Below are 16,792 nucleotides of genomic sequence, written 5' to 3'. Positions count from 1 at the left end.
TTTCTTTTAAGATTTTATCTGTTTATTTATTTATATATTTAGCGAACACGAGTAGGGGAAGGGCAGAGGAAGAGGAGAGAGAGAATCTCAAGCAAACTCCACGCTGAGCTCAGAGCCCGGCACAAGGCTCAGTCTCATGACCCTGAGATCACGACCTGAGCCGAAATCAAGAATCAGACGCTTAACTGACTAAGCACCCAGACTTCACTGCATCTTAATTTTGCTCCAGAACCCGTAACTCCTCAGATGCAAGAGCAATACCTTTCATCTTTTCAACCATGATTAACGTCACAACTTGACCCACAGCTGTGATAGAGAAAAGGAACAAGGAATGGGGAAAAGAAGGAAAGTTCAAGTGATGACTGGACAAAAAACAAAGAAACAGGAAAATGGGGGCTGTAGAAGGGCGTTACGTGAGAAAAAGTGTGGGTGCCTGAGAGAAATTTTCTGAGTTATTAGTTGTTAAAGCGGGAGAAGGGTGAGGGGAACACAACATTTACTTTACCCCACTTCTTTGCCCTCAGAAGGATAATGTCAGAAGAAAGTCTGTTCTAGATCATTCCTGGGTCAGTTATTAAGGACAGCTTGGAAAGGGAGATAGTTACTGGCCTTTCTCAAGATAAATGTTCATGACTCTGAATATGTCTCTCCAAGTATTAACCAAGAGCATTACATTTAATGTGTAAAATGTGAAATACTGCTTTCTGAAGTCCCTGAATTCTTGGAGTAAGGCACAATGGCTGTCACCATAAAAACTTTAAAATACGGCTTCAACCCACCCAAGACTCTATGGCACATCATAAGACCAAACTAGCTTATTTGACACAACTGGAGAATAACGCAGAAGGAGCCAGAGGGCTTTGTGACTTTATGTGGGCCTTGAAAAATGGGTAGGATTTTGAAAAGTGGACAGAATGGGAAAGAAAGGCATTTTTCAGAGGGAAGAGACAACACGAACTAAGATGTGGTGTTGAGAAAGAAATGTAGGAAGTAGAAGGATTGGTAAGGCATTGAATGTTGTGGGAAATAGTGGGAAATGAAATGGAATCAGCTGAGTAAGGCCAGATAATAGAGAACCATTAAAACCAGAACATTTGTCCACTTAGTTTGGTGGACAATAAAGAGAAGGTTTGGCATTTGTACAGAGGAGTAACATTACTTTCTCCATCATCATGTCACATAGGCTGCTCTTTGGGAATGAAAGGATGTAGAATATGAGTGATTCTGTAGTTCTTTTGAGAGAGGATGAACCTATTCAGAATGATTGTGTGGATGAAAACAAATCCAAAAAAGAAATGACAAAGAAGCTGGGCTGCCATAATAAGATCACGGTTGCCAGAGAAATGATGCATCAAACGTTTGGTGTTACCAGAAAGTAACAATAGAAGATGACACAGGGAAATCACTGCTTTTGAACAAATACTCAAAAGAAAATGTTTCTCATGGATCTAAAATTAGTCAGATAAAAGAAATGCATGAGTTTATCAAGTTTGTGATCCAGAAACCTAGACGAGAAATACCAGTTGCCAAGGCAGTTATTTCTCTTAGAGTGTTTGCTGTTGACAAGAAGCGTAATGTCCCAGAATCTGAGTTCAAGGGCAATTTCAAGTGGTCTTGGAGGATGATGCTTCAAAATGGGTCAGCCTCATGGTAGAGAACCAGTCTAGCTTCCCCCCTCTCCGCCCCGCAGCATCCGCTGAATGATTTTGGCGCAAGACCCATCTCTCTGTGGTGCTGCAGTCCAGCTTCAGATGAAGCCATGTGATGTGTGGGGCAGAGAGGCAGGTTTTTTAAATGCATTTTTCTGTAGCAGTGAACAGAGTGGGCAGAAAACTTGTTATGAAACCTACCCCCCAAAAAAGGACAAAAGGAGAGGAGCTCACCACATCTGTTGTATTTGAGGCACTGCACATCAGCCAGAGAGAGAATGCTCTCCATGTGAGTGTGTGAGCTCAACAAAGGCTGCAGGGAGTGAGAACTTGCTTTAGACTAGTTGGGGATTGTATGGGGAAGAATGTGTGAAGTTCATGTTTAAAAACAAAAACCAAGCATGCTGATTTTAGGTTATTTTCTTATGGACATAGCCTGTCACAGGGAAAAATGTTCTATAAATGTAGTACTGACCTGGCATATGTGAAATAATGACTTCCGAAGATATGGTCTAGACATTGGTAACCACCTGTGTTAAGAATTCACACTGACTGGGGCGCCTGGGTGGCTCAGTCAGTTAAGTATCTGACTCTTGGTTTCAGCTCAGGTCATGATCTCAGGGTCGTGAGATGGAGCCCCACATCAGGCTCTGCCCTCAGCATGGAGTCTGCTTAAGTTTCTCTCTCCCTCTCCTTCTGCTCCACCCCCTGCTCATGTGCCCACTCTTTCTCTCTCAAATAAATAAATTAATTTAAAAAAAAAATCCAGGGCGCCTGGGTGGCTCAGATGGTTAAGCGTCTTCCTTCGGCTCAGGTCATGATCCCAGGGTCCTGGGATCGAGTCCTGCATCAGGCTCCCTGCTCCTTGGGAGCCTGTTTCTCCCTCTGCTTCTCTCTCTCTCTGTCTCTCATGAATAAATAAATAAAATCTTTAAAAATAAATAAAATAAATAAAATTAAAAAAAAATTTTAAAAATTAAAAAAATCCATGCTGACTGGTTGCTTGCTGACAATCATGCACTGGGGCCACGTGGAAAACTGGGAACTCCATTATGTTTTTGGCATGGGATTTCACCTCAGTACATTGATAGAGGCTTCCAAAGGGCTGCAGATAAAAAGCAGGACCGATGGTGAGCTTCACTAGTGAGATGAAGCAGAAGAGGAAGACTTGAAAAATAGCAAAGACAAGACTGCAAATAAATAGCAAGGACATTTGTGATTTAAAATTTGAGCAAGATGATAGTAAGTAAAACAACATTTCGTGTTTCGTTCCACGGGGTAAAAATATTTCTTATTTTTCAATACCATTGTATATTTAATCTGTATTTGCCAAATTTATCTAATTGTAAGATCATTGGGACCCTTGTCAAAAACATAGATTGTCAAATCTCCTAGAATCAGTTTCCAGGCATGGGCCTAGGGAACTGTATTTTTAACAAATGCTCCAGATGAATTATATACTCAGCCAATTTCAGGAAGCACTGAGTTATGCCAATTCAATGTGCCTGAATGTTGGCAAGTTGTCCTATGTTAAGCTAATGTGTTACATGGAATTTTCTTGTTCAAGTAATAGGTGTTACTGTATCGTGTGGCAGTAGAAGTACGGTAAATATTAATGTTGACAAACTCATAATTTTAGAGTTAATAGCTTATCCTTTGTGTGGAATTTTCCTGTCTTATAAAAGGTATTAAGTATCATCATGTGGAAGTAAAGACACTCAAAACTAAACAGAATTCCACATCCCTATTTCAAAGTGCTTTTCTAGTTTACAGACTATTGGTCCTGATAAGGGCATTCTTAGTACATTTGGTATCTGTACTTTCCCATCCTGTCTTCCTTCCAGGAATGCAAATCCTCAAGGAGACTTTTCTCATCTAAGAACATTTACTGAAGTACTGAAACTTCTACAGCTATCTTTGTGCAGTTCAAGTTGTACATAGATTTTATCCAAAGGTCAGCCTTAAGGAAATATCTTAGAAGGAAGGCACCTTTTCCTCTTAACAGTTATTTTTTCTTTGGATAAAGATCTTATACTTGCAATCTGTGGTATTGTAATAAAACTATACATAGTCCAGTACCTGTTAAGTGTTGCAAAATAGAGAGTCTCAAAAATATCTAAACTGGCTTGTTTGTTTGATTTTTAAATAACTGGTGGTTGTTTCTGCTTCTCCAGACCTGTTGGTCTTTTTCTTGTAAGCAAGTCTGGTCACAGTTCCCAAACAAACAAATCACACTGTACTGCATTTCTCAAAAACTGTTGACAATCTAGCTAGGCAAGACAGAAACACACAAAAAATAAGTGTACCAGACATTGCCTGTCTGATACAGACAGTAAAGCCTAAGTTCCTAGGAAAGAGTTGAGAATCGGTAAATTTATGAACTGATACAATTGCTGTTCTCTCTGACAGAGGGAAGAATGTCTGACCACCTTTCTGGCATCTTCTAAGAAAGGCATGCACATGTCTGTCTACTTCTTTCTTCATTTCCCTCGCAGGCATCTTCCTGTGTGACCCCCCTACTTCTTTTGCACACTGTCGTGCCTAAATGTAATTTCTCATGAGCATCTTTAGGTTTTCTTGAGGATATGTCTCAGACTCCTGAGGCAGATATAATCAGGACAGCTGACTGGGCATAAGAGCATCTGGGATCAAATCAGAGTCAAACTCTCAGGGGACTCCTGCTTTCTGGTCAGGAGAGGATGGGGATTTGTGTTGGCTTAGGCTCTGGGAATCAGTTTGTTTTCCCCTCTGCATCCCAGGGTGGGCCTTCCAAGTCTCACCTTGCCCCTGCCTCCCCATCTCTGCCACTCTCGTCTTCTCCTCTGCCACGAGCAGGGAGCAAGGTCAAGTGAGTGCCTGAATTTTACTCAGGGGAAAGAATTGAGGCACACAACACATGCATTGGCAAGATGAATCACATATCCCATCTTCAGCTCTTTTGTCCCTAGAGAGACACAAAACTCTGTACATTTCCTGGGGCTTCCTTTGGTTGTGTTCCTTTGCATCAGACCTTTCTTCTTGGCTCTGTTCTTTAAAGTTCTTCATACCCCAAGGCATGGCTACCACTCTTAGAACATCACCTGCCCACTTGGATTTCTAGAAGAGAAAGGGCCTTTCCTCTGAAGGTGCCTCATTCTTTCGTTCCTTCCCCTCTTCTCCTTATTTCACCACTTCCCTTGAAACTGCTGTTTCAAAAACAGAATTCCCACCCTATGAATCTCCCCCGAGTGCTGCCTGTGTACACACCATTTCATTCCTCCTTTGTCCTGTCCCCGCCCCGAGACTCACAGGAAGTTAGGTCTTCTGCTCCTTGGCCTTTTGTTTCACCCCCGTTTTCCCTTGGAAGTCCTGCTCATGAATGTATAGAGCGCATTTGAACATTATCAGTAAACATTGTCTTAATATTTGAGTTTGTATAGTTGTGTTTTAGTAAGAGCTTTGCTGTCGTATTTGGAGATTGGACCTCAAATCTAGCTTACTTTGGGGATGCTTATGTCTGTCTTTACCATTCAAGTCTGGACTTAGTCAGATGGGAATGTGCACTAAATAGCACATCTTAAAAAATTTTTTTTTTTTTTTTTTTTTTACATCTTAAAATTTTTTTATGGAAGCTATTTTGCTAGACCATGCGAATGCATTGGCCAGGCTGTTAGAAGGCTTTGCCAGAGCTCGTGTTTGAGCTGTTTGTTGAGAACTGTTGTATCTGACCCTGAGAGCTGGTTTGGTTTAGTTTAAGTACCAGCGCAGACGTGCTGTATTTCATAGTCAGGCCTCTGGTGCTTTTGACGAGTTCACGATCTCTACTGTGTTTTTGACTGGTTGAAACTCAGTTATAGTAAAATACTCATCCAGAAAGATGTCTGATCAATATTCATCTATTAAATCTGCTTTCTTTACTTTCATTTCAGATTTGTCCAATATGTGCAGCATTACCTGGAGGCGATCCTAATCATGTCACGGATGACTTTGCAGCTCATCTTACACTTGAACACAGAGCCCCTAGAGATTTAATATCCTTTTAAGAGGAAGAAGGGATAGAGTTGTTTGTAACGTTTGTTATTTTGATTATTTTTAAGGACAGTATACCTGAAGAGAAAAACTAACCTCGAAATTAGTTTATTTGACCTTTCCTACCAAAAGTGACTCAGTGTGGAGATGGAATTTATCTCTTTTTATATGCTATGACTGTCACATGAACAATGCTCATTAAGTGAAAGTTGCCTTGCTCATCATCTTCACTTCATTACAGTCAGATTTTTTTTAAGACCGTTTAACTGGGTTATAAGTTTTCAGCAGGGTGTTTTCATACAAAAGAGGAAAATGCTAATCCAAATTAAAATCTAAGTAAATATAAAGAGAATTTATTTGCTTCCCCTCCACGTGCTCTGTTGCCTTATCCTGTTATCGGTGGGAGGCTGAGCAGGGATGCGTGCTGGGGCTGCTTTCCCTCTCGGAGTCCCCTTCTCCAGAGACCGCCATTCCCTGCCCAGTCTCTGAGTAGGACAGCATAAGGTCACGTCCGGCTCCAAAGTCCTTTCCCGCTTTCCTTTCTGCTTCCCCTTTGCAAGTCTCTCAGCAGTTGCTGGTGATATTCCCTGTAATCCAAGAGATGAGCGGCCCACCAGAGTAATTAAGTTTGTACACTCTGTGCTGCTTGTTTCAAGTTCTGAATTGTTTTTCTATAACTATCACCTATTAACTTAGGGGTCTGTTTTCATGTAAAGGTTTCAGTGTTCACTCTAGTTCAAAGCAATTCAAGAGCTAAACACTGCTTTTCTCTTTGCCAGACTTCATTCTGATTTCTTTGATTGCCTCCCAGCAATCATAATGCAACCTTAATCCTGTTGAGGAAGAAACTGGTTTGATGGTTTTCTCATTCCACAGCTCCCATCCCTTGCTTACAGTTTCTAATTTTCTAATTGGAAATATGGTCCCTCGGAGTTAGGGGAAGATGAGAAAACTAATGGAAAGATAAAGACCTGGAACCAACCTAAGAAATTAGAATGTCAGCCAGACCTGAGCCAGTCAAGGGGCCGGTACTCACCGAACAGAGGAAACCACTTTTCCTCTCTCCTGAGTGCTGAGGACACTGAAAGTATAATGAAGAAAGCATGGGGTTTGTTGGGTTTTTTTAAGAGAGTAAGAAAACCCAGATGGGCCAAGAATACTTAAGTCTTTGAGTCACTTCACATTTTACATAAAAGAATCTTATAACAATGCCCAGAGGGTTATACTTGGTCCCTGTTTCACTCTGTCTTCATGGAGAAGCTAGGCAAATAACTTCAAGCCAAGCTGTTATCCTGAACTTTTTTTTTTTACTCTGAACTTTTTCTGCAAGTTCAAGGGCCTCTAGTGAAATTGGTATCCATGCAGTAGAATGTCCCACATCATCTACATCCGTTTTTGTGAAATTTTTATAAGAATCTCTGGTTATCAAGAGAAGATTAAATTATGCAAAATACAAGAATAAGAAGGCATATGTTACATGTTAGATTCCTAACGAGTATTATCATGAGGTTCTGGAAAACAAAATGTTGACTTTGCAGTTATCCTGGAAATACACTGATTTTTCAGGTACTCAAGTGCTGCTGTGGGGTGACTTTGTTTGTCTTGAGGGCGTGGCTTCTCTCCAGGCCTCGTAAGCACCAGAACTTTTTTCAACTGTTCTGATGGAACTCTTCCTAAAGTGTACTTTTTACACCCAGGTGCTTTTAAAAGACGAAATACAGTGATCGTAACATCACTTTCTGTAGAACCCGAGCCATGGTCCTGAATACCATGATGAGACAGTGCACATTCTGGTGGCCCCTGAGGGCTTTCTGGAGCCGCTCAGCCTTTCCCTCAATGACTCCACAATCATCAGCTGAAGACCAGGAAGCCAGCAGAAAGTGATTCTGCACGATACAGATGTTCTGTGTGCTACTTTGAAAGAAAAGTCTCTTTTACAACGAGAGCTGGCTTTTCCCACCCATCCACCAGTGTGGAAACGCAAGATTGTCTTCATGAGTTTGGGCAGCCATGTGCTCTTCGGGATGTTCTTTAGTTTGAGTCTGCTACAGAAGATTGGGGTGGGCGGGGGGCGCTGGCAATGTGACTTGTTGAGAAATGTGGTATTACTCTCTGTATATCCACTTTTACAAGAAATTCAACTCTAGTTTTCTGTTTTGTAGCAGCATTGAAGAAGAACTTGGGGACAGATCAAAAACTAATAACCAAAAGGAGTCTTTTACTCCTGAATTTTAATTATTTCTACTCCTTTTTCACTACAGATGATAATTGAGATTTGATTAGCAGAACTCTCCTTGGGTATTAAAATTGATGCTTATTAATTCTGGTTACTTCCATATGAACGTATATGAAATTCAGTACTGAGGTTAGGGTAAGGAGACACCTCACCTGGGTGTCTGACCCGACAGCGCCTTTCACCCCATCTGGTTACTGTAGCTGGAGCCTAGGAAGAAATTTCTTCCTACCTAGAAAACCTTTTTCCCCTTTGAAAACACATACACACATACAATATATACACACTCAATTCATTGCTTTATATGTGAGCGTCTTTTTTTAGAGTTAAGAGCCCTCATAGATATGGTTGTGACGTTTGCATTTTAAATTAAATGTGCTGTTTTTAAATGTTTACAATTTAGGAAATCTGCATGTCTGTCTAGCAAAGGCTCAAGTGATTTTTTTTTTTCTTTGAAATATTTGGGTTCTTTTCTTAACTTTGGAGTTATGATGAATCGAGTGGTGTTCGACATGTACGTAGAATGTTTCACCCTGGCCGGGGATTAGGAGGTCCTCGTGCTCGTAGATCAAACATGCACTTTACTAGCAGTTCTACTGGTGGACTTTCTTCTTCTCAGAGTTCATATTCTCCAAGCAATAGGGAAGCCATGGATCCTATAGCTGGTAAGTTAGTTGCATAAAGGAAATGACCAGGGAGGGGGCCTCGCTTTAAAAGTTTTTGGTGGAATTTGTGTTTTTAATCTCTCGTCATGCTCCTACATTCCTTCACAAAATTCCCCTAAATCTTATAAAATATTGTAAAAGTAGACAGTATAAATTAGTTTATAATTTTCTGGCATTTCCTTAAGTACTTAGAGCAGAAGATAGTAAGAAATGGTTCTAGGTTCTCTATTTGTGGCCTCTGTTGAAACCTAAGAAAATGATAAAAGATTTCAGAGTTGAAAGACCGCCAGAATCCCATGGCTCAACCTCCAGAAGCACACAGATAATAAGACGAATTGACAAGACTAAAGAATTAAGCTCTTCTCATAGAAGAAAGTAAAGTAGGAGTTTCTCTGTTCTTGGCCTTGATTTGAGAACTATATTCTTAGGGAACATACTGAAAGCACATGTTTTAATGGCTTAGAAAAATCTTCCTTAAAAAAACAACAACATTTGAACATGTACTTCATAACCAAGCCCACTGGGTCTAATACATGGCCAACCCGGGAAGCCAACAGTGGAACAGAGGGGTTGGGAGTCAAAATATAAGGTCAGAAGTCACGTTAGCCTCATACTATAAGACACACCAAGCACAGACAGGCAGTAAGGCCCTGGAAAGCCTGTACAAGTTCTGAAATGCGTGCACGTGGGGGAATAGGTATGTGGATGTTGTGATGCACCTTGCTGAACACCCTGGAACACTGGTAAATGTAAATCTGTAATAGCAACTAGGAGCAGTTTTACTCATAAAGTGTTCTTAAAAATGTACAGACATACAGATATAAAATCTTAATTCCGAATGTGCTTTAAGCATTTGGATGTACAGTAAGTCCTGTAAGCTGAGTTTTGGGGATTTTAAAAAGTATTTCTTCATCCAAAGGGAATATTTACCTGCTGTTTTTGGTAGCAGGCTCTAAAAGTTAATTTCTAGAAGCAAAATTCAAAAGTGAGAAATTCTCTCCATTTTTTTCTGTCAGTGAAAATTAGTTATTTTAGTGATGGACTCTATGAAAGAATGGTATAAGAACCCCTGGGAAAAAACAACAGTGAGCAAGAAAACAGAAATGTACCCTGTTAATGAGTTTTAATGATGAAGAGCATTTGCCAGCCAGGGAATGTCTATGGCAGTCGTCAATCCCATGTAAGCTCAGGAGAATCACACACACACACACACACACGACAAGGCAATTCCTGCACCTGACTTAGATGAGAACTCAGGGACAGAGGTCCACATTGCCCTTGATGAGTACAACCTTATTGAAACAAGAGTGTGGATTGTAACAGGCCGCTAACTAGGCTGTACAGTCGGGGGCCAGTCAGCCTCATTGAGCATCACTGGCGCTACTCATTCTAGTGGTACGTTGGTACTCTCAAATGACCGTACCTGAAAGGACCAGAGAGAAGAGGCGGGGGGGCTGGGGGGGGTGGGTGCAAGGGTCACGGATAGAAATGATCCAGGCCTGTTGGGTACAATTCTGATCATCATTCAATCACTGAATAAATGTTAGAGGCCTACTAGGTGTCGGGCACTGTTCTAAGAGCTGGGAGTATTGTAAATGGTAGACTTGATCCCTGCTTTCATGGAGCTTGTGTTAAGAGGTTTTATATTATGATTGGACCAGCAGATGATCCACTTTAATTTACTAAATACTAAGAGAAAATATAACTAAATTAGTGCATTAAGTCCGTTAAGCAACAGTCTGTCATGTTTTACTTAAAAATAATTGTATGTGGGCTAATTATATGTCCATTCCCCATACACAACAGCTCCTACCTCCAGGAGGCATTCTAAAAGATATTGAGGGGCGCCTGGCTGCCTCAGTCGGTAGAGCGCGCAGCTCTTGATCTTGGGATTGTAAGTTCGAGTCCCACATTGGGTATAGAGATTACTTTAAAAATAAATAAAACTAAAAGGTATTGAGCTCCAAGCTGAAACTTTATGTTGCCATGGATACCTGCCTATTGACAGTCATTTCTAATGTTCCTCTAAAAGAGTGATCTTCAGCGTTTTGTTTTCCACAGTATCTTAAGCAGACATTAATTGCCTTCATTTCCATTGGCAGAGCTTTTATCTCAGTTATCAGGAGTGAGACGTTCTGCAGGAGGACAGCTTAATTCTTCTGGCCCTTCAGCTTCTCAGTTACAACAACTGCAGATGCAGCTGCAGCTGGAACGGCAGCACGCCCAGGCAGCACGACAACAACTGGAGACGGCACGCAACGCAACCCGGCGTACTAACACAAGCAGTGTCACCACTACAATCACACAATCCACAGCAACAACCAACACAGCTAACACAGAAAGCAGTCAGCAAACTATCCAGAATTCCCAGTTTCTTTTAACAAGGTAGTTCATTTAATACAGCTTTGTTTGAGAAGTAATGTTTTATTAAGCACTACGCAGTCTGCAATGATCTTTTCTCTTTCGTGCCTTATTATATGTTCTTGGAGACTTGGCCTTTGCTCAGACCCTTAAAACTCCCGAATCTAATCAAAACTGCATATGCAGGATTTCCCCAAGAATATGAAAAATAATGATTATTTTAGAGAAAGTAGGAATGCTGGTAGTCTCGTTCCAACAGTAAATTATCATGTAATGTGAATTTTTTCCCCCTGTATTGCCCATAAAACTGAAACCTAAAAAAACTGAAAACTGAAATACCATATCATTACATTTTGGGGATATATTAGGTCTATTTATTGTCATAATTAACCTTGGTTTTTTTTTTTTTAATTGCCAATTTCAGTTAGCTGTGAAATATTAAAAGGTAAAAATAAATAAATAATTTTTTAAAAAAGAAACATTAAAAGGTACAAGAGAGGATTTCATAACATAGTAGTTTTCTTCTGAGAATTTCCAAAGAAGCAGGATTTAAATTCTTAGAGTTGCCACAAACAAAAGTAATAGTTTTAAAAATGGTTCATCATGGTATGAAAAAGAGTTACCTCCTTCTGAAAACTACCATTAGCCACCAGATATATTCCTCTCTTAAGCCTGTCGGTATTTTATGTGACTTTGAAGAATATAAAGGATTTTAGAAAAAGAAGTGATGAGTAGACTTAGGCTCAACAGGTAATGAAAGTAGACTGATTTGGGCCTTTAATGGAGCAGAGAGGAATATAAAGTACAAACTGTGAAGTGAAGGAGAAAATAGTATAATGTATCAGTTATCTCCAAACTGACAGTAGAAGACAGTATTATTTCTCTGTATATTTATTTTGTGTCATACTTTTTAATATCTGTTAGTACAGTGGCACATATGCATAGTTGTAAATAATTTGTTGTGGATGCAGAATAAAAAAAATATGTGCAGACCCCTGTCTATAGCCCCAGGTTTGCCACTTAATAGTTTGAACCTTAGGCAAGTCACTTAACTGCTCTTACCCTCAGTTTTATCATCAGTAGCCCTTGAGTTTGGCCTCATGAGAAAGAGAATTGTTTTGAGGATGAAACAGAATTCAGTATGTGTATGGTCTGGCTCAGTATCTGGCATATAGTAAAGGCCCAGCTAGTGGTTCCTATTATGATCATTTGTTATGGATCTAAGGGAGAAGTTTCAAGTGGGGGAGTCTACCTTTGGATTATCTCTGCAAAGTCAATAACTGTGCTGAGTTATTACCAAAAAGTGTTGCTTCAACATAAATCACAGAGCCACAGATGGATCCACCCTGCTACCATGTAACCTTACCTGTATGGACCTGCCAACTTGCCAGAGCTAGATACTGATCACAAATCGGAGACCTGACTGTGTATATCCACTGAGAGTTCACTGAGCTGTGGGTGGAATGAATGTCTTTGGAAAAGACCTCTTCCCATCCTTGACCCATTTTTTTTTTTAGACCCAAAGTCAATGGACTTGATTTGGGATTTTTCTCTCTGTAGTTATTCTACACCAGACACCCCGCTCCCAGCGCATGGTATGGGTAGCCTTTGAGTTGCCTTCCTTGGATTCTGGTCGTAGCTTCTTAAAGAGCCCCCTCGGTCATCTGATAAAGTACATTGCACAGTACCTTGCAGTTTGCAGAGCACTTTCCCCATCTTTCATTGTATTGTTTGATCTTGACTCATAGGATTTATTTTAGGCAATATTTCCCAAAAATGTTCCCTGGAACTTGATATATCATTCTTTTTTTTTTTTTTTTTTTTTTTTTTTTTTTTTTTTAGAGGGAGAGAATGAGAGAGAGCAAGCACATGAGAGGGGAGAGGGTCAGAGGGAGAAGCAGACTCCCTGCCGAGCAGGGAGCCCGATGCGGGACTCGATCCCGGGACTCCAGGATCATGACCTGAGCCGAAGGCAGTCGCTTAACCGACTGAGCCACCCAGGCGCCCCTTGATATATCATTCTAAGGAACATGTATTGTTACTTATGTTCAGCTTTTTTCCTGATAATAATTTTGGGCAAAACTAAGTAACAAAAGTTGTTTATTTATTGTTGGGCTTTTCAGAACTTTAAATATATTAACATGCATTATGAATCCTCAAGGCAAGAGAGCTTCAAGGCTGTAGCGTTTCCAAAGAAAAAGCCTGGTCTCTGGTCAGATAGCCATTACATGATGTACGTAGGGCACAAGCCTTATCTTTGGCCTCTGTGACAGGGACCGTCACTGTTCATGTCACCCTGGAGCTCCTGGTGGGGAGTCAAGGTCTTTGGATCCAAAATTGTTGACCTTTTAGAAAGTGATTGTTTCAGTGCTTATGTCAGATTTCAGGCTTTTGGTAATGGAGTCAGCTAGTTTTGCTAACTCCAATTTGAAGATCTTCACAAGCTTTGCAGTTATTTCTAGATCCCAAATGAAGTTTGGTCCATTAGGGGATCTAGCCCTAGTACCAGATTTTTATCTGCCTTTCAGGAGTGAAATATTTTCTCAGGTATTTCCTAAAAATAAAAACTAATATTGTGGGGCACCTGGCTGGCTCCATTGTTAGAGCATGTGACTTTTGATCTTGAGGTCGTGAGTTCAAGCCCCACGTTGGATATAGAGCTTACAATAAAAAGGTTGGGGGGTGGGGAAGATGCCTGGCTGGCGCATATGGTGGAGCATGCAACTCTTGATCTCGGGGTTGTGAATTGGAGCCCCACATTGGGTGTGGAGATTACTTAAAAATAAAATCTTAAGGGCGCCTGGGTGGCTCAGTTGGTTAAGCGACTGCCTTCAGCTCAGGTCATGATCCCGGAGTCCCGGGATCGAGTCCCACATCGGGCTCCCTGCTCGGCAGGGAGTCTGCTTCTCCCTCTGACCCTACCTCCTCTTGGGCTCTCTCTCTCTCACTCTCTCTCTCTCTCTCAAATAAATAAATAAAACATTAAAAAATAAATAAATAAATAAAATAAAATAAAATCTTAAAACAACAAGTAGTAATATTGCAATTACATGCTCTCCAAAGGGTTGGGGACCTCAGCCTACATGTCTCTGGTTTGCTCACTATGTAGGCAGCCTTCTGTATATCATCAGTCATTTCCTTTCAGTGTGCGTTTAATGGCTTTTCTGTAATTACCTTCCAGATCCTTTTGCTTTCAAGTTCTGAAATTTAGATCTTTCCATTTGTTTCTGAGCCATAGATCTAATCATTCAGTGGCTTTGAACTTGACAGCTGTGAGATTTTGAGCATGTCACTTAACCTCTGTTTCAGTTTCCTCTTCCTGTAAAATGTTAAGAATAGGACCTAACTCATAGGAGTTAAGAGACATAATACCTATAAAAAGCACTTAGAACAGAGCCTGACCCATAGTAAGGGCCCAGTGCATATTGTGACTTTGGGATGCCCCTGGGCCTTTCAGCACAGATGCAACAGCAGAGAGCAGGTACCTGTCCATGGCAGAGCCTGGGCTCGAAGTGCACCTTCCCTGGGTGAGCCACCTGCCGTGCATGCCTGCTGGGTGTCCGTCCTGGCGCGGTCACCATCTTCTCCCCGTTTGGTTACTTTTCCTGCCCCCAGGGCTCTAGTTCATTTCCCTTTCTTTCTTTGACGCTATGTAGTAGAGAAATAAAATCAATACGGAAACTAAGCAGAATTTTGCTTAAGTCATTTATCGGGTTAGTAACAATTGAGCTCTTCACATGTGTTCAGTGTTTGTGCAGATGAGCCTAGTTTCCCAGCATAATGCAGGTCTCGCTAAGTGCATGTATCAGTTGAGCATACTGGGCTGGTAATCCGCCTGCTCCTCGGTCCTTCGTAAGAGAAATTGGGGGGAGGGGGGTGCCCGTGTGTGTGTTTTCTCGCCCTCTCAGGCTTCGGGACAGATCTTCAGGAATAATTGGATGGAAATAATAGAAAAGTCAAGGGAACCTTTAGGATTCTTTCAGCTGGATATTCTGGTCACTAGTTTTTGTCACTGGGGTTGCTCCTTTTCCTCTTTTTACTGCCCACAGGTGAAATTCTGGTTAGGAAATCACCATTTCCCCAAGCATATTGCCTATTGGAGATTTTGTTTTCCTCAGAAAAATGTTCACCACTGTTTTTCCCAGAGGGGGCGTGAGAAGGTTAAGTGTATTTTTTCTCACTGAACCTAATTAAAGAAGCATAGATTTGCACCTGAGGGTAACAGTAGGGTGCAAGTGTGGGGAATTGGTCGCAACATGATGAAGGCGACAACTCGGAGCCAAGCGGTCCAACAGTAGGTTTCAGAGCCTGAGTTTTGCCACCCGTAAAGCTCGCGCAGGAGCAGACGTTGTTGAAATTGACCCTGCCATCGTTCATTGCCATTTTACCGATAAGATCTTTTCTTTTTCACTCACACAGGTTGAACGATCCTAAAATGTCAGAAACAGAGCGCCAGTCCATGGAAAGCGAGCGCGCAGACCGCAGCCTGTTTGTCCAAGAGCTCCTTCTGTCCACTTTAGTGCGCGAGGAGAGCTCGTCCTCCGACGAGGATGAACGGGGGGAGATGGCAGATTTTGGTGCTATGGGCTGTGTAGATATTATGCCTTTAGATGTTGCTTTAGAAAACCTAAATTTAAAAGAGAGTAATAAAGGAAATGAGCCTCCACCACCTCCTCTTTGATGACATCCCAATTCGCAGACAATGTCCTCTGTGCTGTATTTGCCAATGAAAGTGGACAACAGCTATCTTGGGTTTGTTTGGTGATTGTAATTTCAGGTCTGTCACTCTTGTTACATTGTGTACATTCAAAGGAAGAGAGAAAATATATATGATAATCATTTCCACTTAACTAATTTTTACTTCTAGCAGGTAAATGTAGGTAGCAGTGCAGGGGTGATCTCTGCTTCCTGTACCTTGACATGCAAAAGGCTCTCCTAATACTCCACATTCAAACTGAAGAGGAAAATTGAAATCTCTAATGAAGCTGCTGTGTGTATTTATGAATATTAATGAATAAAAACTGCTTGGATGGTTTACCTTAACTACTGCATGAGGTTTTTTGCAGCGTGCATGAGTTTTAGTGACCTTGTTATTTAAAAAATTAAATACAAGGAGTAAAACTTAAACAAACATAAAAAGCCCAAAGCTTTCCTGAGCATTATTCAATGGTTACGTGGCAGAAGAGTTACGCGGCGAAGTAGCTTTTGAATAATGTCTGCCCGAGTCACCTTTCTTGTGTGCCTCCTACGCACACAGCCAGCTCTGCAGCCGAGTCTGGGGGTCGTAGCCAGGGCTCGCACTCTGCCCTGTGTGGCTGTCCCATCGCCCTGTTAGTCATCCTACCCGTGTGGAGCTCAACCTGTCTCTTTAAACTCATCTGTAGAAGACACACCAGTAAAGCGACTGTCAGAAACTGCTGCAGGGCGTCTGTGTGCCCAAAAAACAAATCCTGTTCATGTGTGTTCAAGGTTTTTACTTGTTGTGGTTGTTGAAAATTTGTTTCAATTGTTAAATATGTTTTATTCAGGTGTAGATGAATTTCATTTATTCACTGTTCAACAAAGTTAACCTGAATTATGTTGTCTTTGTTTTTGAAAATCTCACATTCTCAATCATATTTTGCGTTATTTATGTACTTGCTTCATAGTTTGCTGAGACAGATCAGATCAGGGGAGCTTTGAGGATTTGCCTTCCCAGATTTTGTCAGTATATCACAACCAAATTCTTAATGCTAACTCTAGCACCTTTTATTTATTGGGATTTTTCTGGCATAAAAAGTAAAGCCTTTTAATTGAATCATGCCACCTATATGCCTATATTATTAATCCTATGTGTAAAAAAAAAAATGTACAGCTTTTCTGGGTTTGTTTTGGGG

The 16,792-nt window shown here is 41.0% G+C and overlaps 1 protein-coding gene across 1 annotated transcript in view; it reads left to right on the top strand.

The window, feature by feature from the left end:
• The window catches only part of KCMF1 (potassium channel modulatory factor 1), a 77,115-nt gene extending 61,164 nt beyond the window's left edge, over positions 1-15,951 (top strand). Inside the window, exons 4-7 of the mRNA XM_021697436.1 lie at positions 5,558-5,659; positions 8,381-8,555; positions 10,658-10,940; positions 15,336-15,951. Of these exons, the coding sequence (XP_021553111.1) occupies positions 5,558-5,659; positions 8,381-8,555; positions 10,658-10,940; positions 15,336-15,597 (822 nt within the window). The 3' untranslated portion in view covers positions 15,598-15,951. The remainder of the gene's footprint in view (positions 1-5,557; positions 5,660-8,380; positions 8,556-10,657; positions 10,941-15,335) is intronic.
• The last annotated feature ends 841 nt before the right edge of the window (positions 15,952-16,792 follow it).

The sequence above is a fragment of the Neomonachus schauinslandi genome, chromosome 10, assembly GCF_002201575.2.
Source record: "Neomonachus schauinslandi chromosome 10, ASM220157v2, whole genome shotgun sequence".
Classification (NCBI taxonomy): Eukaryota; Metazoa; Chordata; class Mammalia; order Carnivora; family Phocidae; genus Neomonachus; species Neomonachus schauinslandi.
This window is presented reverse-complemented; position numbering and strand designations above follow the sequence as displayed.